Raw genomic sequence first — 24,387 nt, forward strand, 5'->3', positions numbered from 1 at the left:
ATACCATGAGAACATTGATTTAAACACCAAAACACATCATAATGATATCTAACCAGTTAATCCAATGTTTCAAAATTGCCTTTTGAATGTAGTATGCTACAGTACTGTAAATTACAGTACATTACACTGTTTTCACATTACGCAATACACTTACACTACCCATCAAAACTTCAAATCTAATTTCCATAATTTATCTCCCATGTGTGGTCAAAGGTGTGATCATCGAAGACATCTTTCACAGTCATTGATGCAAAATTTTTATTTATTGTTCATATATAATTACACTATAGGTGTACTGTAATCAAATTAAACAAATGCAATGAATGAAAGAAAGAAACATAACATTTATCAGGCACTAGTTTGCATCAAGCCTGTCTTGAGCATTTGGCCATAGGTTCTTATTGACATCACAGTAAAATGTCCTCATTGTTCATGCACCAGGGGAAAAATATTTTGGCATGGCGAATCCAAGCCTGACATAGATGGGGATGGCAATCATACACCCTCCACCTGTATTGTAATCATGTATTGTATTTAACAGTATTGTGTCGTACTTATGAATTGTAGTGGTCCTGTATGGCTCAATTAGTAAGAGCATGGCTAGCTAGCTATAGCTACATCAGAGTACCACAGTGGGTTTGATTGGGGACACATACAAAATGTGTGGACTTAACTGTTGTCACTTTCAGTGGCGGACTTACCATTAAGCAGAACAGGCCTCACATCATCAAGAGGCCTCGTGAGCTGGGCATAATAAAATAAAACAATACTCGTAATCTTTAAAAACAAATAGTAATTTATCCGCTTGAGGCCCCCCCATGCTCCACATGAGGCCCCCCAACCCCCTCCGACAAACAACCTGCTGTCGCTCAGCTCATCGCTCTCATTCAGTCTTGCTTCAGCAGGCTGGTTCAGCAGCAGCAAAATCTGCAAAGGAAATGGGGAGGAAGGTTTTTTTTTTTCCTGGCCATTGTTGACAAAAAAGGCCTCCAAAAAAGTAAATTAATCCATACAGCCAAATAATAATTAATGATGGATCAATAATTTACAATAATTTATGTACATATATTTTATAGCAATATTAATATAATCCACGTTTTTCCTCATAATAGTAGAGACAAGTGTCATTAATTAACCACGGACTATTCCACCCTAACAGATCGCAAATGTGACTTTCATTGAAATTAAGCTGCAGCAATGAAGAGCTTTCAGAGCAGGGCAGAGAAAATTGAAATAAAGAAAACACATTTCTTTAGTAAAAAGACAGGTGCTGCTGATAAGACTGCCATCGTCGTCGAGGCTGAGGCAGATGACATGTACAGTGGGGAGAACAAGTATTTGATACACTGCCGATTTTGCAGGTTTTCCTACTTACAAAGCATGTAGAGGTCTGTCATTTTGATCATAGGTACACTTCAACTGTGAGAGACGGAATCTAAAACAAAAATCCAGAAAATCACATTGTATGATTTTTAAGTAATTCATTTGCATTTTATTGCATGACATAAGTATTTGATACATCAGAAAAGCAGAACTTAATATTTGGGACAGAAACCTTTGTTTGCAATTACAGAGATCATACGTTTCCTGTAGGTCTTGACCAGGTTTGCATACACTGCAGCAGGGATTTTGTCCCACTCCTCCATACAGACCTTCTCCAGATCCTTCAGGTTTCGGGGGCTGTCGCTGGGCAATACGGACTTTCAGCTCCCTCCAAAGATTTTCTAATGGGTTCAAGTCTGGAGACTGGCTAGGCCACTCCAGGACCTTGAGATGCTTCTTACGGAGCCACTCCTTAGTTGCCCTGGCTGTGTGTTTTGGGTCGTTGTCATGCTGGAAGACCCAGCCACGACCCCATCTTCAATGCTCTTACTGAGGGAAGGAGGTTGTTGGCCAAGATCTCGCGATACATGGCCCCATCCATCCTCCCCTCAATACGGTGCAGTCGTCCTGTCCCCTTTGCAGAAAAGCATCCCCAAAGAATGATGTTTCCACCTCCATGCTTCACGGTTGGGATGGTGTTCTTGGGGTTGTACTCATCCTTCTTCTTCCTCCAAACACGGCGAGTGGAGTTTAGACCAAAAGCTCTATTTTTGTCTCATCAGACCACATGACCTTCTCCCATTCCTCCTCTGGATCATCCAGATGGTAATTGGCAAACTTCAGACGGGCCTGGACATGCGCTGGCTTGAGCAGGGGGACCTTGCGTGTGCTGCAGGATTTTAATCCATGACGTCGTAGTGTGTTACTAATGGTTTTCTTTGAGACTGTGGTCCCAGCTCTCTTCAGGTCATTGACCAGGTCCTGCCGTGTAGTTCTGGGCTGATCCCTCACCTTCCTCATGATCATTGATGCCCCACGAGGTGAGATCTTGCATGGAGCCCCAGACCGAGGGTGATTGACCGTAATCTTGAACTTCTTCCATTTTCTAATAATTGCGCCAACAGTTGTTGCCTTCTCACCAAGCTGCTTGCCTATTGTCCTGTAGCCCATCCCAGCCTTGTGCAGGTCTACAATTTTATCCCTGATGTCCTTACACAGCTCTCTGGTCTTGGCCATTGTGGAGAGGTTGGAGTCTGTTTGATTGAGTGTGTGGACAGGTGTCTTTTATACAGGTAACGAGTTCAAACAGGTGCAGTTAATACAGGTAATGAGTGGAGAACAGGAGGGCTTCTTAAAGAAAAACTAACAGGTCTGTGAGAGCCGGAATTCTTACTGGTTGGTAGGTGATCAAATACTTATGTCATGCAATAAAATGCAAATTAATTACTTAAAAATCATACAATGTGATTTTCTGGATTTTTGTTTTAGATTCCGTCTCTCACAGTTGAAGTGTACCTATGATAAAAATTACAGACCTCTACATGCTTTGTAAGTAGGAAAACCTGCAAAATCGGCAGTGTATCAAATACTTGTTCTCCCCACTGTATGTGTAGCCCATGTATCTAATGCTGTCTGGCCAAAATAGTATGTAATGTCATACATATATAGTACAAAAATGTGTCAATACCAGATTTTTGAAGTCATCATCATAATAGTACATTACAGTATCATGCTTATACTTTACAAAGATATATTTTCATTATGTAGTTCTCAAAATCCGTAGACAAACCAGTTTAAAATCTATAGGTTCACCAAATGGTTAAAGTGATTATAAAATAACAGCAGTCAGATGAAGTAATAGTAAAATGTATTTTAACAAATGAGAACACAATCATATCAAAAGTAATGTGACCATTGCATTGTGAAAAGCAATGACTTTATATGAACATGTATTGCAATGTGTATTTTTAGATGAAACACTGACTAAGTTTGGTGAAAAAGTGACTGATTTTGTGTGTTGTACTTCGTCAATTGAAAATGTGCTTAGTTTTGAAACAAATGCCTTTTTGATGATCTGTTTTGAGTTTTGTACTAAGTGTTGTGAAAATGTACCACATTCTTCTGAACAATTATCCAAAGAGATTGGTCCTCCTGTGTTAGAGATTGGTTCAATTCAATTTTCTTTTCATGAATAGGACTTCAATTCACTTCCTGAATTGACCCCTAACCTGTCTTGTGGTCCTGTGTTGTGGTCGTGTCTGAAGGATGGACAGTGTCTTAAAGCAGATGGCAGAGATCCGGGACCACGACCGCAGGCTGAGAATGCTGGAGACCAAGGTCAGTGTCAGCCTGGGCCGCTCCCACTGGTCGCAGCACACACACATACTGCTTTATCTGCCCAGTGGCAATGAGTTTCAGCGGTCTGAGGTTTCAGTGGTCCTTAATGGGGGGGGTGGCTTTGTGTGTGTGTGGAGGAGCGGAGCTATTGAGTCCTTACCCCATGCCACCTGTGCTTCTAGGTCCACCACCTCGGTCGAAATCTCTGGTCACCATCCTCCCGTGTGTTTTGGTTGAACTATCCTTGTGGGTACCAGAAGTCCTCACAAGGATAGTAAAACAAGGAACATTCAAAGTGGGGACATTTTGCTGGTCCCCACAAGGAAAAATGCTATTTTAGGCTTAGGGGTTAGGGTTAGAATTAAGGTTAGGGTTAGGTATAGTTTTAGATTTAGGGTTAGGGAAAATAACTTCTCTCCCTCTCCCCCATCCCTTCTCTTGTTCCCAGTTGGAGTACTGTTCTAGTGCCCTGTCCTGGATGGTGGACGCTCTCTCTCAGAGTAACTTGATCAAACCCACACGTCCTCCGCCCACTCTCAGAGGTAAGGTTGCATACAGGTATACACTGAGTGTACAAAACATTAGGAACAACTTCTTAATATTGAGTTGCACCACCTTTTGCCATCAGAACAGCCTCAATTTGTCGGGGAATGGACTCTACAAGGTGTCAAAAGCGTACCACAGGGATGCTGGCCCATGTTGACTCCAATGCTTCCCACAGTTGTGTCAATTTGGCTGGATGTCCTTTGGGTGGTGGACCATTCTTGATACACATGGGAAACTGTTGAGCATGAAAAACCCAGCAGCATTGCAGTTCTTGACACACTCAAACCGGTGCACCTGGCACCTACTACCATACACCGTTCAAAGGTACTTCTTTCTTCTGAATGGCAAACATACTCAATACATGTCTCAAGGCTTAAATATCATTTTTTAACCTGTCTCCTCCCCTTCATTCTACACTGATTGAAGTAGATTTAAACAGGTGACATCAATAAGGGATTCACCTGGTCAGCTTTCACCTGTTCAGTCTGTGTTCCTAATGTTTTGTACACTCAGTGGTTCTTCAATTAAAAGTTGCATCATGGTACGGTTTGTTACTGTGCGTTACAGTGCTTGCCATTAATGCTTGTCCAAACCACCAGAGGGCATGTTGGAGCACATCTACTCCATTTAGTAATCAGGGCATTTGAAGCTGATCAGAGGTCATCATGCCATGCAATTGTGAATACACTTCATAATTTAAATTGAACTATATATTTTATTGTATATTATTAGGCTATCAAATACTATAATCTTCCAATTGTGAATTAAGAACTGGGCAGGATACATACAGTACAATGGCAATGACTATACATGGGCAAGAAAAGCAACAAAAACTTCCTACTGTACAAATGTGACTTGTTCAGTACACTCCAAATTGAGCTCAGGTGCATCCAATTTCCTTTGATCATCCTTGAGATGTCACTACAACTTGATTGGAGTCCACCTTTGGCCAATTCAAATGTTTGGACATGATTTTGAAAGAAACACACCCGTTTATATAAGGTCCCACAGTTGACAGTGCATGTCAGAGCAGAAACTATACCATGAAGTCCAAGGAACTGTCCGTAGAGCTCCAAGATGCGACGAGGCATACTGCGCATTCAGAAAGAATTCAGACCCCTTTACCTTTTCCACATTTTGTTACAGCCTTATTCTAAAATAGATTAAATGAAATGTTTTCCTCATCAATCTACACACAATACCCCATAAGGACAAAGCGAAAACAGGTTTTTCGAAATGTTTGCAAATGTATGTGTGTATATATATATATATATATATATATAAACTGAAAACCTTATTTACATAAGTATTCAGACCCTTTGCTATGAGACTCGAAATTGAGCTCAGGTGCATCTTGTTTCCATTGATCATCTTTGAGACGTTTCTACAACTTGATTGGAGTCCATCTGTGGTAAATTCAATTGATTGGACATGATTGAGAAAAGGCACACAACTGTCTATATAAGGTCCCACAGTTGACAGTGCATGTCAGAGCAGAAACCAAAGCATGAGGTCGAAGGAATTGTCCGTAGAGCTCCGAGACAGGATTGTGTCAAGGCACAGATCTGGGGAAGGGTACCAAAAAATGTCTGCAGCATTGAAGGTCACCAACAACACAGTGGCCTCCATCATTCTTAAATGGAAGAAGTTTGGAACCACCAAGACTCTTCCTAGAGCTGGCCGCCCAGCCAAACTGAGCAATCGGGGGAGAAGGGCCTTGATCAGGGGGGGTGACCAAGAACCCGATGGTCACTGACAGAACTCCAGAGTTCCTCTGTGGAGATGGGAGAACCTTCCAGAAGGACAACCATCTTTGCAGCACTCCACCAATCTGGCCTTTATGGTAGAGTGGCCAGACGGAAGGCACTCCACAGTAAAAGGCACATGACAGTCCGCTTGGAGTTTGCGAAAAGGCACCTAAAGGACTCTCAGACCATGAAACAAGATTCTCTGGTCTGATGAAACCAAGATTGAACTCTTTGGCCTGAATGCCAAGCGTCACGTCTGGAGGAAACCTGGCACCATCCCTACGATGAAGCATGGTGATGGCAGCATCATGCTGTGGGGATGTTTTTCAGCGGCAGGGACTGGGAGACTAGTCAGGATCGAGGGAAAGATGAATGGAGCAAAGTACAGAGAGATCCTTGATGAAAACCTGCTTCAGATTGCTCAGGACCTCAAACTGGGGCGAAGGTTCACCTTCCAACAGAACAAAGACCCTAAGCACACAGCCAAGACAACTTTGAATGTCCTTGAGTGGCTCAGCCAGAGCCCAGACTTGAATCTGGGGAATCTTGAACCCGATCGAACATCTCTGGAGAGACCTGAAAATAGCTGTGCAGCAACGCTCCCCATCCAACCTGACAGAGATTGAGAGGATCTGCAGAGAAGAATGGGAGAAACTCCCCAAATACAGGTGTGCCAAGCTTGTAGCGTCATACCCAAGAAGCCTCTAAGCTGTAATCGCTGCCAGGTACTTTAACAAAGGTACTTTAACAAAGTACTGAGTAAAGGGTCTGAATACTTATGTAAATGTCATTTTCAGGTTATTTTTTATACATGTTCGCAAAATTCCCAATTTTTTTTTTTGCTTTGTCATTTTGGGGTATTGTGTGTAGATTGATGAGGTTTTTTCTATTTAATCCATTTTAGAATAAGGCTGTAACGTAAAATTTTTTGGAAAAAGGAAAGGGGTCTGAATATCAATCAATCAATCAATTTTATTTTATATAGCCCTTCTTACATCAGCTAATATCTCGAAGTGCTGTACAGAAACCCAGCCTAAAACCCCAAACAGCTAGTAATGCAGGTGTAGAAGCACGGTGGCTAGGAAAAACTCCCTAGAAAGGTCAAAACCTAGGAAGAAACCTAGAGAGGAACCAGGCTATGAGGGGTGGCCAGTCCTCTTCTGGCTGTGCCGGGTGGAGATTATAACAGAACCATGCCAAGATGTTCAAAAATGTTCATAAGTGACAAGCATGGTCAAATAATAATCAGGAATAAATCTCAGTTGGCTTTTCATAGCCGATCATTAAGAGTTGAAAACAGCAGGTCTGGGACAGGTAGGGGTTCCATAACCGCAGGCAGAACAGTTGAAACTGGAATAGCAGCAAGGCCAGGCGGACTGGGGACAGCAAGGAGTCACCACGGCCGGTAGTCCCGACGCATGGTCCTAGGGCTCAGGTCTCTCAGTTGGCTTTTCATAGCCGATCATTAAGAGTTGAAAACAGCAGGTCTGGGACAGGTAGGGGTTTCAGTAACCGCAGGCAGAACAGTTGAAACTGGAATAGCAGCAAGGCCAGGCGGACTGGGGACAGCAAGGTGTCAGCATGCCCGGTAGTCCTGACGTATGGTCCTAGGGCTCAGGTTCTCAGAGAGAAAGAGAGAACGAGAGAATTAGAGAGAGCATACTTAAATTCACACAGGACACTGGATAAAACAGGAGAAGTACTCCAGGTATAACCAACTAACCCCAGCCCCCCGACACATAAACTACTGCAGCATAAATACTGGAGGCTGAGACAGGAGCGGTCCGGAGACACTGTGGCCCCATCCGAAGAAACCCCGGACAGGGCCAAACAGGAAGGATATAACCCCACCCACTCTGCCAAAGCACAGCCCCCGCACCACCAGAGGGATATCCTCAACCACCAACTTACAATCCTGAGACAAGGCCGAGTATAGCCCACAGAGGTCTCCACCACAGCACAAACCAAGGGGGCGCCAACCCAGACAGGAAGATCACGTCAGTAACTCAACCCACTCAAGTGACGCACCCCTCCCAGGGACGGCATGAAAGAGCACCAGCAAGCCAGTGACTCAGCCCCTGTAACAGGGTTAGAGGCAGAGAACCCCAGTGGAGAGAGGGGAACCGGCCTGGCAGAGACAGCAAGGGCTGTTCGTTTGCTCCAGAGCCTTTCCGTTCACCTTCACACTCCTGGGCCAGACTACACTCAATCATATGACCTACTGAAGAGATAAGTCTTCAGTAAAGACTTAAAGGTTGAGACCGAGTCTGCGTCTCTCACATGGGTAGGCAAACTGTTCCATAAAAATGGAGATCTATAGGAGAAAGCCCTGCCTCCCGCTGTTTGCTTAGAAATTCTAGGGACAATTAGGAGGCCTCAGTCTTGTGACCGTAGCGTACGTATTGGTATGTACGGCAGGACCAACTCGGAAAGATAGGTAGGAGCAAGCCCATGTAACGCTTTATAGGTTAACAGTAAAACCTTGAAATCAGCCCTTGCCTTAACAGGAAGCCAGTGTAGGGAAGCTAGCACTGGAGTAATATGATCAAATTTCTTGGTTCTAGTCAGGATTCTAGCAGCCGTATTTAGCACTAACTGAAGTTTATTTAGTGCTTTATCCGGGGTAGCCGGAAAGTAGAGCATTGCAGTAGTCTAACCTAGAAGTAACAAATGCATGGATTAATTTTTCTGCATCATTTTTGGACAGAAAATTTCTGATTTTTGCAATGTTACGTAGATGGAAAAAAGCTGTCCTTGAAACAGTCTTGATATGTTCGTCAAAAGAGAGATCAGGGTCAAGAGTAACGCCGAGGTCCTTCACAGTTTTATTTGAGACGACTTTACAACCATCAAGATGAATTGTCAGATTTAACAGAAGATCTCTTTGTTTCTTGGGACCTAGAACAAGCATCTCTGTTTTGTCCGAGTTTAAAAGTAAAAAGTTTTCAGCCATCCACTTCCTTATGTCTGAAACACAGGCTTCTAGCGAGGGCAATTTTGGGGCTTCACCATGTTTCATTGAAATGTACAGCTGTGTGTCATCCGCATAGCAGTGAAAGTTAACATTATGTTTTCGAATAACATCCCCAAGAGGTAAAATATATAGTGAAAACAATAGTGGTCCTAAAACGGAACCTTGAGGAACACCGAAATGTACAGTTGATTTGTCGGAGGACAGACCATTCACAGAGACAAACTGATATCTTTTAGTGAGTTTGGTACACATCCGGTGGATAGAGAGCTGTTTATTATGTTCAACATAGGAGGGCCAAGCACAGGAAGCAGCTCCTTCAGCAGTTTAGTAGGAATAGGATCCAGTATGCAGCTTGAAGGTTTAGAGGCCATGATTATTTTCATCATTGTGTCAAGAGATATAGTACTAAAACACTTAAGTGTCTCTCCCGATCCCAGGCCCTCGCAGAGCTGTGCAGATCCAGGACAGCTAAGCCCTGGAGGAATACGCAGATTCAAAGAGGAGTCCGTAATTTGCTTTCTAATGGTCATGATCTTTTCCTCAAAGAAGTTCATGAATTTATTACTGCTGAAGTGAAAGCCATCCTCTCTTGGGGAATGCTGCTTTTTAGTTAGCTTTGCAACAGTATCAAAAAGAAATTTTGGATTGTTCTTATTTTCCTCGATTAAGTTGGAAAAGTAGGATGATCGAGCAGCAGTGAGGGCTCTTCGGTACTGCACGGTACTGTCTTTCCAAGCTAGTCGGAAGACTTCCAGTTTGGTGTGGCGCCATTTCCGTTCCAATTTCCTGGAAGCTTGCTTCAAAGCTCGGGTATTTTCTGTATACCAGGGAGCTAGTTTCTTATGACAAATGTTTTTCGTTTTTAGGGGTGCAACTGCATCTAGGGTATTGCGCAAGGTTAAATTGAGTTCCTCAGTTAAGTGGTTAACTGATTTTTGTCCTCTGACGTCCTTGGGTAGGCAGAAGGAGTCTGGAAGGGCATCAAGGAATTTTTGTGTTGTCTGAGAATTTATAGCACGACTTTTGATGCTCCTTGGTTGGGGTCTGAGCAGATTATTTGTTGCGATTGCAAACGTAATAAAATGGTGGTCCGATAGTCCAGGATTTTGTGGAAAAACATTAAGATCTACAACATTTATTCCATGGGACAAAACTAGGTCCAGAGTATGACTGTGGCAGTGAGTAGGTCCAGAGACATGTTGGACAAAACCCACTGAGTCGATGATGGCTCCGAAATACTTTTGGAGTGGGTCTGTGGACTTCTCCATGTGAATATTAAAATCACCAAAAATTAGAATATGATCTGCTATGACTACAAGGTCTGATAGGAATTCAGGAAACTCAGAGAGAACGCTGTATATGGCCCAGGAGGCCTGTAAACAGTAGCTATAAAAAGTGATTGAGTAGGCTGCATAGATTTCATGACTAGAAGCTCAAAAGACGAAAATGCCATTTTTTTTTTGTAAATTGGAAATTTGCTATCGTAAATGTTAGCAACACCTCCGCCTTTGCGGGATGCACGGGGAATATGGTCACTAGTGAAACCAGGAGGTGAGGCCTCATTTAACACAGCAAATTCATCAGGCTTAAGCCATGTTTCAGTCAGGCCAATCACATCAAGATTATGATCAGTGATTAGTTCATTGACTATGACTGCCTTTGAAGTGAGGGATCTAACATTAAGTAACCCTATTTTGAGATGTGAGGTATCACGATCTCTTTCAATAATGGCAGGAATGGAGGAGGTCTTTATCCTAATAAGATTGCTAAGATGAACACCGCCATGTTTAGTTTTGCCCAACCTAGGTCGAGGCACAGACACAGTCTCAATGGGTATGGCTGAGCTGACTACACTGACTGTGCTATTGGCAGACTCCACTAAGCTGGCAGGTTGGCTAACAGCCTGCTGCCTGGCCTGCACCCTATTTCACTGTGGGGCTAATACTTTCCGAAGGCACTGTACAGGTAATCAATTATTATTTTAAGAGTGGTGCACCATGGTCAACAAGTCCAGTGACATGATGGAGAGAAGTGTTTAGGCTACTGTTCATAATCACAGTGAAATGTAAATGATTTTGACCCCAATTCAAAAGAAGCTATATTTATCTATTACTGTACATATTGTGATGTCACGAGAGGCTACACAGCTTTCAGCGGGATTGCTCAAGTAGTGCAAGGAGACCAGGTTCAACCAAAACAAGGATTTTATTAAAGGTCTTGGGAAACTAACGAAAGTATAACACAATTCTGTTCTCTGGTGGCTCTTTAAGGGTTAACAGTTCAGGGATGTCTCTTCCACATCCAAAATCATAACTCTCCCTCGCTCAAATAACTTTTCCCCAGTCTTACTGTATTCCACGTTGCAGCTAGTGGCCAACCCAGCAAAACGTCCTTCCAAATGTCCCACACGTATTTCCACAGGTGCATATATCCAAAGGTGAGTATTTCCCAAAGGTAAGTATCTCCAAATCCTTATATTCCTCATGGAAGTGGACGTGCAGCACTCTTGTCCTCCAGAGAGCCCAGCTTGGAGACTGTGTTACTTCACAACCCAAACCTTCAGCTCATCAGCTCCTGATTGGTTTCAGCTGCGTGGGAAGATTGGCCATAGAGGGTTGGAGTTCCCGACCATACCAGCAGATGGAGCCATAGCTGTCTGGGTTTGCAGCCATCTCAGGGGGGATGTAACGTCCCTCCAGGACACAGCCTCTCGTGACATCACACACCCCTCCTCGGGACCGACGTCCTCGTCGGGGTAAAGGCAGCGAAGAAGGCATCACGCCGGGAGAGGGCGTCCGCATTGCCGTGGTGCTTGCCAGCCCTGTGGACAACAGAAAAGTTAAACGGTTGCAAGCTCAAAAACCATCTGGTTACTCTACTGTTTGATTCCTTGTTCTTGGCCATCCACTGCAGAGGGGCGTGATCAGATACCACCATGAAACGTCGGCCCAGGAGATAGAACGAAGGGACTCCAGGGCCCAGACTACAGCCAGACATTCTTTCTCCACCGTTGAATAGTTCTTCTCTCTTGGAAGTAACTTTCTGCTTAGGTAGAGAATGGGATGTTCTTCACCGTCATGTGCCTGGGTGAGGACAGCACCCAGACCCACCTCCGAAGCATCCGCTTGGACAATGAATTCCCTTCTTGAAGTCTGGTGCCACCAGGATCGGACTGGAGCAGAGTGCTCGCTTCAGGTTGAGGAAAGCCGCCTCCGCCGCAGGGTTCCACTTCACCATTCGTGAGTGGCGTTTGGTCGTCAGCTCCGTCCAACGGTGCAGCTATGGTAGCAAAATCTGCAATAAAGCGTCTATAGTAGCCAGCGAGGCCCAAAAATGACCTTACTTGCTTCTTGTTGATGGGCTGCGCCAGTCCTGTCATGGCCCGCAGTTTGGCTTCCCTGTGGTTTGACCAACCCCCGCCCAATGGTGTACCCCAGGTAGTTTGTCTCACTGAAGGCCACCTTGCACTTCTTCGGGTTTGCCGTGAGCCCTGCTTCCCTGAGCGAATCCAGCACCGCTTGTACCCGGGGTAGGTGGCTGGCCCAATCCTGACTTTGTATAACAACATCATCCAAAATAAGCCGCTGCGTGCCTCTTGTGGGGGCGCAAGGACTCGATCCATCAGGCGTTGGAACGTGGCAGGTGCCCCGTGGAGACCAAACGGAAGTCGGGTATACTGGTAGAGCCCCTCCCGGGGTGGCAAAGGCTGTCTTCTCCTTAGACGCCGGGGTCAAGGGCACCTGCCAGTAGCCTTTTGTGAGATCAAGAGTGGTTAGGAAACGAGCATGCCCCAAGGAGTCTATTAAATCATCGACACGAGGCATTGGGTATGCATCAAATTCAGACACTTCATTCAACTTCCGATAGTCATTACAAAATCGTACTGAACCGTCTGGCTTGGGAACTAGTACGATGGGACTTGCCCAGGCACTGTGGGACTCTTCGATTACTCCCAACTCCCGCATCTTCCTTACCTCCTTCTGTATAACCACTTTACGAGCCTCTGGGCACGCGCTGCAGGCGCTGGTTTACCGTTCGGCCAGGCATGGTGCGGATCTCATGTTGGACCACCTCTGTGTGACCGGGAAGGGGAGGAAGACATCCTGGTTCTGCTCCACGAGTTCCAGGGCCATCTGTCGTTGATGTGGGGACAGATTTGGACCCAGCTGAACCTCTTCTCGCGCCGGTTCCTGGGTCTCTGTGGGGGTAGAGAGCTGAACAGCGCCTCTCTGGCGTGCCACTTCTTTAAAGGTTAACATGATAAATCTGCTCAGTTTTCCTTTTATCTGGTTGCCTCACCTTGTAGTTTACTTCTCCCCATGCGTTCAATGACCTCATATGGTCCTTGCCAGGTTGCCAGGAATTTGCACTCAACGGTTGGCACCAGGACCAGCACTCTGTCCCCGGCTTAAACTCCCTGGGTTGAGCAGATCTGTTGTAGGAGGCTTGCTGTTGCCGCTGACTGGCCTCCAGGTGTTCCCGCATCATGGGATAGATGGCCTTCATTCTCTCCCTCATAGCCCCTACATGGTCGATCAGTGTCCGCTGTTGGCATGGCTGCTCCTCCCAGGCCTCCTTGGCGATGTCGAGCAGTCCTCTGGGTCTGTAGGAAAGCAAGAGCTCAAAGGGTGAAAAACCAGTAGAAGACTGAGGTACCTCTCTCACCGCAAATAATATGTATGGTAACAGCTGATCCCAGTTGCGCCCATCTTCCCCTACCGCTTTCCGCAGCATGGATTTTAGTGTTTTGTTAAAACGTTCGACTAGGCCATCTGTCTGGGGGTGGTAGACCGAGGTTCTCAGCTGTTTGATTTTCAGTAAAGCACAGAGTTCTTTCATCACCCTGGACATGAACGGAGTCCCTTGGTCCGTCAATATCTCTTTTGGGATTCCCAGACTAGTTGAGAGACGGAACAGCTCCTTGGCGATTTGTCTGGATGTAGCCTTCCTCAGCGGAATGGCCTCCGGGTACCGGGACGCATAGTCCAGAATGACCAGAATGTATTGATGTCCCCTGGCACTTTTCGGTAAGGGCCCGACTATGTCTAATCCAATCCTCTCAAAAGGAGTTTCGATAATGGGCAAGGGAATGAGCGGGTTTCTATATGTGGGCTTTGGCGCAACCTGCTGACACTCAGGGCAACTACGGCAGTAGTTCTCTATCTCTTTGTGTACTCCTGCCCGTATTCTCCACCATCTGTGATGTCACGAGAGGCTACACAGCTTTCAGCGGGATTGCTCAAGTAGTGCAAGGAGACCAGGTTCAACCAAAACAAGGATTTTATTAAAGGTCTTGGGAAACTAACGAAAGTATAACACAATTCTGTTCTCTGGTGGCTCTTTAAGGGTTAACAGTTCAGGGATATCTCTTCCACATCCAAAATCATAACTCTCCCTCGCTCAAATAACTTTTCCCCAGTCTTACTGTATTCCACGTTGCAGCTAGTGGCCAACCCAGCAAAACGTCCTTCCAAATGTCCCACACGTATTTCCACAGGTGCATATATCCAAAGGTGAGTATTTCCCAAAGGTAAGTATCTCCAAATCCTTATATTCCTCATGGAAGTGGACGTGCAGCACTCTTGTCCTCCAGAGAGCCCAGCTTGGAGACTGTGTTACTTCACAACCCAAACCTTCAGCTCATCAGCTCCTGATTGGTTTCAGCTGCGTGGGAAGATTGGCCATAGAGGGTTGGAGTTCCCGACCATACCAGCAGATGGAGCCATAGCTGTCTGGGTTTGCAGCCATCTCAGGGGGATGTAACGTCCCTCCAGGACACAGCCTCTCGTGACATCACAATATAAAAACAATCAAGCTTGAGTTTTGCTTATTTTCTCTCAGTAGAATTAGAAACTGAGAGAAGAGAGAGACAGACTGTCGGAAAGGAACAAATTAAGTTGTGTAGTATTTCACACCTTCCATTAAAGTACAAAAGGGTAGTCTAATTGCGCATTAATAGCTCGGCTAGGTATGAAAAATCCCCCAAATTGTGCCACATTTTATTGTATTTTTTTGCAAACATTTTTTAAAACCTGTTTTTGCTTTGTCATTATGGGGTATTGTGTATAGATTGATGAGGAAAATGTTTTATTCAATCCATTTTAGAATAAGGCTGTAACGTAACAAAATGTGGAAAAAGTCAAGGGGTCTGAATACTTTCCGAATGCGCTGTATGTGTCCTTTGTCACTATAATGTATAGTGTGAAAAACAATAATACTGTTTGTGTTTGCCTGGCTGAGTGGATGAGCTGGTTTGTCATACCTCACTCCCCATTAGGCTACTTGCAATTTGGGTGGGTTGCGGGCAGGTTGAATAAAGAGAAAACAATGCATAAAGAAATCCATAAATGTGTAATTGATATCTATAGGCTACATTAAGGTTTTTATTTTACATTTATAATATTGAAAACAGAATAATATGCCCCAACAACATTAGACAACTATACAGAAAATCCTCAAATTGCTGCAATAAGTAAATTAAATCAATGATGAGCGAATAGTCATATTAATTGATAGCTAAAATAGCAGTGCAGATGGAACTCTTTTGCTAAGTGCAGAGATGTATTATAGGTAATGAATGTGTATAGGAATGTTACAGACTTTGTGGTGCAGCAGAAAGATCAGTGCAAATCCAAAGTTTTTTTTGTTCAAATGCCAGGTGGGGTCATACTTTAGCTGAACAGTGTACCACTAACTTTAAAACTGCCATACCATTTCATTACTTTACATATAATGGTTTGGGATGGTGTAAGAACATCTGGGACCATCATGACGTCCTGACAACTGGTGAAACAAACTCTTACAAACATCCAAAACCACATTTTTACATGTGAAGTGTTCCAAAACCACGTTTTATAATAATAATAATATGCCATTTAGCAGACGCTTTTATCCAAAGCGACTTACAGTCGTGCGTGCATACATTTTTGTGTATGGGTGGTCCCGGGGATCGAACCCACTACCTTGGCGTTACAAGCGCCGTGCTCTACCAGCTGAGCTACAGAGGACCACGCGAAATGTCACAGTAATGTGTTCCAAAACCACATTTTCACTTGATTTCACGTGACTTTACATACAGTGGGGAAAAAAAGTATTTAGTCAGCCACCAATTGTGCAAGTTCTCCCACTTAAAAAGATGAGAGAGGCCTGTAATTTTCATCATAGGTACACGTCAACTATGACAGACAAAATGAGGAAATAAATCCAGAAAATCACATTGTAGGATTTTTAATGAATTTATTTGCAAATTATGGTGGAAAATAAGTATTTGGTCACCTACAAACAAGCAAGATTTCTGGCTCTCACAGACCTGTAACTTCTTCTTTAAGAGGCTCCTCTGTCCTCCACTCGTTACCTGTATTAATGGCACCTGTTTGAACTTGTTATCAGTATAAAAGACACCTGTCCACAACCTCAAACAGTCACACTCCAAACTCCACTATGGCCAAGACCAAAGAGATGTCAAAGGACAACAGAAACAAAATTGTAGACCTGCACCAGGCTGGGAAGACTGAATCTGCAATAGGTAAGCAGCTTGGTTTGAAGAAATCAACTGTGGGAGCAATTATTAGGAAATGGAAGACATACAAGACCACTGATAATCTCCCTCGATCTGGGGCTCCACGCAAGATCTCACCCCGTGGGGTCAAAATTATCACAAGAACGGTGAGCAAAAATCCCAGAACCACACGGGGGACCTAGTGAATGACCTGCAGAGAGCTGGGACCAAAGTAACAAAGCCTACCATCAGTAACACACTACGCCGCCAGGGACTCAAATCCTGCAGTGCCAGACGTGTCCCCCCTGCTTAAGCCAGTACATGTCCAGGCCCGTCTGAAGTTTGCTAGAGTGCATTTGGATGATCCAGAAGAGGATTGGGAGAATGTCATATGGTCAGATGAAACCAAAATAGAACTTTTTGGTAAAAACTCAACTCGGTCGTGTTTGGAGGACAAAGAATGCTGAGTTGCATCCAAAGAACACCATACCTACTGTGAAGCACGGGGGTGGAAACATCATGCTTTGGGGCTGTTTTTCTGCAAAGGCACCAGGGCGACTGATCCGTGTAAAGGAAAGAATGAATGGGGCCATGTATCGTGAGATTTTGAGTGAAAACCTCCTTCCATCAGCAAGGGCATTGAAGATGAAACGTGGCTGGGTCTTTCAGCATGACAATGATCCCAAACACACCGCCCGGGCAACGAAGGAGTGGCTTCGTAAGAAGCATTTCAAGGTCCTGGAGTGGCCTAGCCAGTCTCCAGATCTCAACCCCATAGAAAATCTTTGGAGGGAGATGAAAGTCCGTGTTGCCCAGCGACAGCCCCAAAACATCACTGCTCTAGAGGAGATCTGCATGGAGGAATGGGCCAAAATACCAGCAACAGTGTGTGAAAACCTTGTGAAGACTTACAGAAAACGTTTGACCTGTGTCATTGTCAACAAAGGGTATATAACAAAGTATTGAGAAACTTTTGTTATTGACCAAATACTTATTTTCCACCATAATTTGCAAATAAATTCATTACAAATCCTACAATGTGATTTTCTGGATTTTTTTTTCTCATTTTGTCTGTCATAGTTGATGTGTACCTATGATGAAAATTACAGGCCTCTCTCATCTTTTTAAGTGGGAGAACTTGCACAATTGGTGGCTGACTAAATACTTTTTTCCCCCACTGTATGTGATATCATGTGTTTTTTCTCTCAAATTGTGTGCACAAATTTGTTTACATCCCTGTTAGTAAAGGAGAAATGCTCACTAAGATAATCCATCCACCTGACAGGTGTGGCATATCAATAAGCTAATTAAACAGCATGATCTTTACACAGGTGCACCTTGTACTGGGGACAATAAAATGGCACTCGAAAATGTGCAGTTTCGTCACAAAACACAATGCCAAAGATGTCTCAAGTTGAGGGAGGGAGCATGCAATTGGCAAGCTGTCTGCAGGAATGTCTACTAGAGCAGTTGCCACAGAATTGAATGTTAATTTCTCTACCATAAGCCACTTCCAACGTTGTTTTAGAGAATTTGGCAGTATGTCCTACCGGCCTCACAACCGCAGACCACATGTAACCACGCCAGCGCAGGACCTCCACATCCATATTCTTCACCTGCAGGATCGTCTGAGACCAGCCACCCTGACAGCTGATGAAACTTCGGGTTTGCACAACTGAAGAATATCTGCACAAACTGTCAGAAACTGTCTCAGGGAAGCTCATCCGCTTGCTCGTTGTCCTCACCAGGGTCTTGAGCTGACTGCAGTTCGGCGTTGTAACCGACTTCAGTGGGAAAATGCTCACCTTCGATGGCCACTGGCACGCTTGAGAAGTTTGCTCTTCACGGATGAATTCCGGTTTCAACTGTAGCGGGCAGATGGCAGATAGCGTGTATGGCATCGTGTGGGTGAGCGGTTTGCTAATGTCAACGTTGTGAACAGAGTGCCCCATGGTGGCGGTGGGGTTATAGTATGGACTGACATAAGCTACGGACCACGAATACAATTCTGAGGCCTATTGTCATGCCATTCATCCGCCGCCATCACCTCATGTTTTAGCATGATAATGCATGGCCCAGGCGTATGGGCAGGCATAAGCTACGGACAACAAACACAAAACGCATTTTATCAATGGCAATTTTAATGCACAGAGATACCGTGACGATATCCTGTGGGCTATTGTCGTGCCATTCATCTGCCTCCATCACCTCATGTTTCAGCATGATAATGCACGGCCCCATGTAGCAAGGATCTGTACACAATTCCTGGAAGCTGAAAATGACCCAGTTCTTCCATGGCCTGCACACTCAACAGACATGTCACCCATTGAGCATGTTTGGGATGCTCTGGATCGACGTGTACGACAGCGTGTTCCTGTTCCCACCAATATCCAGCAAGTTTGCACAGCCATTGAAGAGGAGTGGGTCAACATTCCACAGGCCGCAATCAACAGCCTGATCAACTCTATGCAAAGGAGATGTGTGGCGCTGCATGAGGCAAACTGGTTTTCTGATCTACGCTCGTACCTTTTTTTTACAGACGCATATCTGTATTTCCAGTCATATAAAATCCATAGGTTAGGGTCTGATGAATTTATTTAAATTGACTGATTTCCTTATAATTACTGTAACTCAGTAAAATCTTTGAAATTGTTGCATGCTGCGTTTACATTTTTATTCAGTGTATGTTGAATGTGTTTTTGAACAGTAATTGCATGGCTTCAATATGGAAATATTTTTTTAACATAGCATTCACACTGATATAGGCCTACTGTAAAATCGATTATGTCTGAGCCATGGAATTGCCAAACGTCAATAAGAAAGATTAAATTCACTATTGATATGACCTAAAAAGACAGTGAATAGTTCTAATAAAATTCTAATAAAATGAAACAACAACTTGTTTTAAATAGGCTGTCTTAATACAGTTAGAGGCACCATAATTGCTCCCTTGGGCATATAATTATAGGCCTAAGACAAAGTAGACTATGGAGGGTTTTACGCACATCCAAACTTTTCACAGCAGCTGGAAAAAGCTCCAATATAAAGAGAATGTCCACTCACCGTTACTGCTCCCAAATATATACAGTGGGGAAAAAAAGTATTTAGTCAACCACCAATTGTGCAAGTTCTCCCACTTAAAAAGATGAGAGAGGCCTGTAATTTTCATCATAGGTACACATCAACTATGACAGACAAAATGAGAAAAAAAAATCCAGAAAATCACATTGTAGGATTTGTAATGAATTTATTTGCAAATTATGGTGGAAAATAAGTATTTGGTCAATAACAAAAGTTTCTCAATACTTTGTTATATACCCTTTGTTGACAATGACACAGGTCAAACGTTTTCTGTAAGTCTTCACAAGGTTTTCACACACTGTTGCTGGTATTTTGGCCCATTCCTCCATGCAGATCTCCTCTAGAGCAGTGATGTTTTGGGGCTGTCGCTGGGCAACAGACTTTCAACTCCCTCCAAAGATTTTCTATGGGGTTGAGATCTGGAGACTGGCTAGGCCACTCCAGGACCTTGAAATGCTTCTTACGAAGCCACTCCTTCGTTGCCCGGGCGGTGTGTTTGGGATCATTGTCATGCTGAAAGACCCAGCCACGTTTCATCTTCAATGCCCTTGCTGATGGAAGGAGGTTTTCACTCAAAATCTCACGATACATGGCCCCATTCATTCTTTCCTTTACACGGATCAGTCGTCCTGGTCCCTTTGCAGAAAAACAGCCCCAAAGCATGATGTTTCCACCCCCATGCTTCACAGTAGGTATGGTGTTCTTTGGATGCAACTCAGCATTCTTTGTCCTCCAAACATGACGAGTTGAGTTTTTACCAAAAAGTTATATTTTGGTTTCATCTGACCATATGACATTCTCCCAATCCTCTTCTGGATCATCCAAATGCACTCTAGCAAACTTCAGATGGGCCTGGACAAGCAGGGGGACACGTCTTGCAGTGCAGGATTTGAGTCCCTGGCGGCGTAGTGTGTTACTGATGGTAGGCTTTGTTACTTTGGTCCCAGCTCTCTGCAGGTCATTCACTAGGTCCCCCCCGTGTGGTTCTGGGATTTTTGCTCACCGTTCTTGTGATCATTTTGACCCCACGGGGTGAGATCTTGCGTGGAGCCCCAGATCGAGGGAGATTATCAGTGGTCTTGTATGTCTTCCATTTCCTAATAATTGCTCCCACAGTTGATTTCTTCAAACCAAGCTGCTTACCTATTACAGATTCAGTCTTCCCAGCCTGGTGCAGGTCTACAATTTTGTTTCTGGTGTCCTTTGACAGCTCTTTGGTCTTGGCCATAGTGGAGTTTGGAGTGTGACTGTTTGAGGTTGTGGACAGGTGTCTTTTATACTGATAACAAGTTCAAACAGGTGCCATTAATACAGGTAGCAGTGGAGGACAGAGGAGCCTCTTAAAGAAGAAGTTACAGGTCTGTGAGAGCCAGAAATCTTGCTTGTTTGTAGGTGACCAAATACTTATTTTCCACCATAATTTGCAAATAAATTCATTAAAAATCCTACAATGTGATTTTCTGGATTTTCTTTTCTGAATTTGTCTGTCATAGTTGACGTGTACCTATGATGAAAATTACAGGCCTCTCTCATCTTTTTAAGTGGGAGAACTTGCACAATTGGTGGGTGACTAAATACTTTTTTTCCCCACTGTATAGCTATAGCCTACAATTGCTGTTGATAGTTGATAGCCAGTAGTGACTTTGTCACGTGAAAGGTAAACAAACAAACAGGCAAATATAGCAAAGATATACATATAAAAAAATATACAGTCGGATGTTTACATACACCTTAGACAAATACATTTAAACTCAGTTTTTCACAATTCCTGACATTTAATCCTAGTAAAAATTCCCTGTCATAGATCAGTTAGGATCACCACTTTATTTTAAGAATGTGAAATCTCAGAATAATAGTAGAGAGAATGATTTATTTCAGCTTTTTATTTATTTCATCACATTCCCAGTGGGTCAGAAGTTTACATACACTCAATTAGTATTTGGTAGCATTGCCTTTCAATTGTTTAACTTGGGTCAAACGTTTCAGGTAGCCTTCCACAAGCTTCCCACAATAAGTTGGGTGAATTTTGGCCCATTCCTCCTGACAGAGCTGGTGTAACTGAGTCAGGTTTGTAGGCCCCCTTGATCGCACACGCTTTTTCAATTCTGCCCACACATTTTCTATAGGTTTGAGGTCAGGGCTTTGTGATGGCCACTCCAATACCTTGACTTTGTTGTCCTTAAGCCATTTTGCCACAACTTTGGAAGTATGCTTGGGGTCATTGTCCATTTGGAAGACCCATTTGCGACCAAGCTTTAACTTCCTGACTGATGTCTTGAGATGTTGCTTCAATATATCCACATAATTTTCCTTCCTCATGATGCCATCTATTTTGTGAAGTGCACCAGTCCCTCCTGCAGCAAAGCACCCCCACAGCATGATGCTGCCACCCCCGTGCTTCACGGTTGGGATGGTGTTCTTTGGCTTGCAAGCATCCCCTTTTTTCCTCCAAACATAACGATGGTCATTATGCCCAAACAGTTCTATTTTTGTTTCATCAGACCAGAGGACATTTCTCCAAAAAGTACGATATTTGTCCCCATGTGCAAACCGTAGTCTGGCTTTTTTATGGCGGTTTTGGAGCAATGGCTTCTTTCAGGTTATGTCGATATAGGGCTCGTTTTACTGTGGATATAGATACTTTTGTACTTGTTTCCTCCAGCATCTTCACAAGGTCCTTTGCTGTTGTTCTGGGATTGATTTGCACTTTTCGCACCGAAGTACGTTCATCTCTAGGAGACAGAACGCGTCTCCTTCCTGAGCGGTATGACGGCTGCGTGGTTCCATGGTGTTTATACTTGCGTACTATTGTTTGTACAGATGAACGTGGAACCTTCAGGCGTTTGAAATTGCTCCCAAGGATGAACCAGACTTGTGGAGGTCTACAATTTATTTTCTGAGGTCTTGGCTTATTTCTTTTGATTTTCCCATGATGTCAAGCAAAGAGGCACTGGGTTTGATGTTAGGCCTTGAAATACATCCACAGGTACACCTCCAATTGACTCAAATGATGTCAATTAGCCTATCAGAAGCTTCTAAAGCCAGTACATCATTTTCTGGAATTTTCCAAGCTGTTTAAAGGCAGAGTCAACTTAGTGTATGTAAACTTCTGACCCACTGGAATTGTGATACAGTGAATTATAAGTGAAATTATCTGTATGTAATCAATTGTTGGAAAAATTACTTGTGTCATGCACAAAGTAGATGTCCTAACCGACTTGCCAAAACTATAGTTTGTTAACAAGAAATTTGTGGAGTGGTTGAAAAACGAGTTTTAATGACTCCAACCTAAGTGTATGTAAACTTCCGACTTCAACTGTAGATAGTTTGTGTGTATGTATTGATATGTAGGCTATGTGTGCCTTTACATTTTTTTTATGTAGTTCTGTACTTGAGCTGTTCTTGTCTATTAATATTCTGTATTATGTCATGTTTCATGTTTTGTGTGGACCCCAGGAAGAGTAGCTGCTGCTTTTGCAACAGCTAATGGGGATCCTAATAAAATACCAAATACCAAAAATGGTATTTAATTTTATGTTTTAAATTGTGTATAATTCTATTTTCTGTATTGTTCCCAGGGCATATTTGCAAATGAGACCTAGGTCTCAATGTGTTTTTCCCTGGTTAAATAAAAGTTAAATTAAACAAATAAAATAAAAACCGCTCAGGGAGTGCACCATGAGGCCAATGGTGACTTTAAAAAAGCTACAAAGTTGAATGGCTGTGATAGGAGCAAACTGAGGATGGATCAACAACATTGTAGTTACTCCACAATACTAACCAAATTGACAGAGTAAAAAGAAGGAAGCCTGTACAGAATAAAAATAGTGTAGATTGTTGACAAAAAATTACTATGAAATCTATTTTAATCCCACTTTTTAACACAACAAAATGTGGAAAAAGTCAAGGGGTGTGAATACTTTACATACAGTGCCTTCGGAAAGTATTCAGACCCCTTGACTTTTTCCACATTTTGTTAGGTTACAGCCTTATTCTAATATTGATTAAATAGTTTCCCCCCCTCATCAATCTACACACAATATCCCATATTGACAAAGCAAAAACATGTTTTTAGAAAATGTTATTTTATTTATTTATTTTTAAAGTGAAATATCACATTTACATAAATATTCAGACCTTTTACTCAGTACTTTGTTGAAGCACCTTTAGCAGCAATTACAGCCTTGAGTCTTCATGGGTATGACGCTACAAGCTTGGCACACCTGTATTTGGGAAGTTTCTCCCATTCTTCTCTGTTGATCCTCTCAAGCTCTGTCAGGTTGGATGGGGAGCGTCACTGCACAGCTATTTTCAGGTCTCGCCAGAGATGTTCGATCAGGTTCAAGTCCGGAATCTGGCTGGGCCACTCAAGGCCATTCAGAGACTTGTCCCGAAGCCACTCCTACGTTGTCTTGGCTGTGTGCTTAGGGTCGTTGTCCTGTTCGAAGGTGAACCTTTCTCCCCAGTCTGAGGTCCTGAGCAATCTGGAGCAGGTTTTCATCAAGGATCTCTCTGTACTTTGCTCTGTTAATCTTTCCCTCGATCCTGACTAGTCTCCCAGTCCCTGCCGCTGAAAACATCCACACAGCATGATGCTGCCACCACCATGCTTCATCGTAGGGAGGTGCCAGGTTTCCTCCAGACGTGACGCTTGGCATTTAGGCCAAAGAGTTCAATCTTGGTTTCATCAGACCAGAGAATCTTTTCATGGTCTGAGAGTCTTTAGGTGCCTTTTGGCAAACTCCAAGCGGGCTGTCATGTGCCTTTTACTGAGGAGTGGCGTCCGTCTGGCCACTATACCATACAGGCCTGATTGGTGGAGTGCTGCAGAGATGGTTGTCCTTCTGGAAGGTTCTCCCATCTCCAGAGGAACTCTAAAA

At 43.7% G+C, this 24,387-nt stretch overlaps 1 protein-coding gene across 2 annotated transcripts in view; it reads left to right on the top strand.

The window, feature by feature from the left end:
• LOC121550302 (transient receptor potential cation channel subfamily M member 4) overlaps nt 1-24,387 on the top strand; it is a 78,449-nt gene that overhangs the window by 52,965 nt on the left and 1,097 nt on the right. For both annotated transcript variants that reach the window (XM_045210851.1, XM_041862513.2), the window contains 2 exons: nt 3,588-3,660; nt 4,109-4,202. In XM_045210851.1, the coding sequence (XP_045066786.1) occupies nt 3,588-3,660; nt 4,109-4,202 (167 nt within the window). The remainder of the gene's footprint in view (nt 1-3,587; nt 3,661-4,108; nt 4,203-24,387) is intronic.

This window comes from Coregonus clupeaformis, chromosome 35, assembly GCF_020615455.1.
Source record: "Coregonus clupeaformis isolate EN_2021a chromosome 35, ASM2061545v1, whole genome shotgun sequence".
Lineage (NCBI taxonomy): Eukaryota > Metazoa > Chordata > Actinopteri > Salmoniformes > Salmonidae > Coregonus > Coregonus clupeaformis.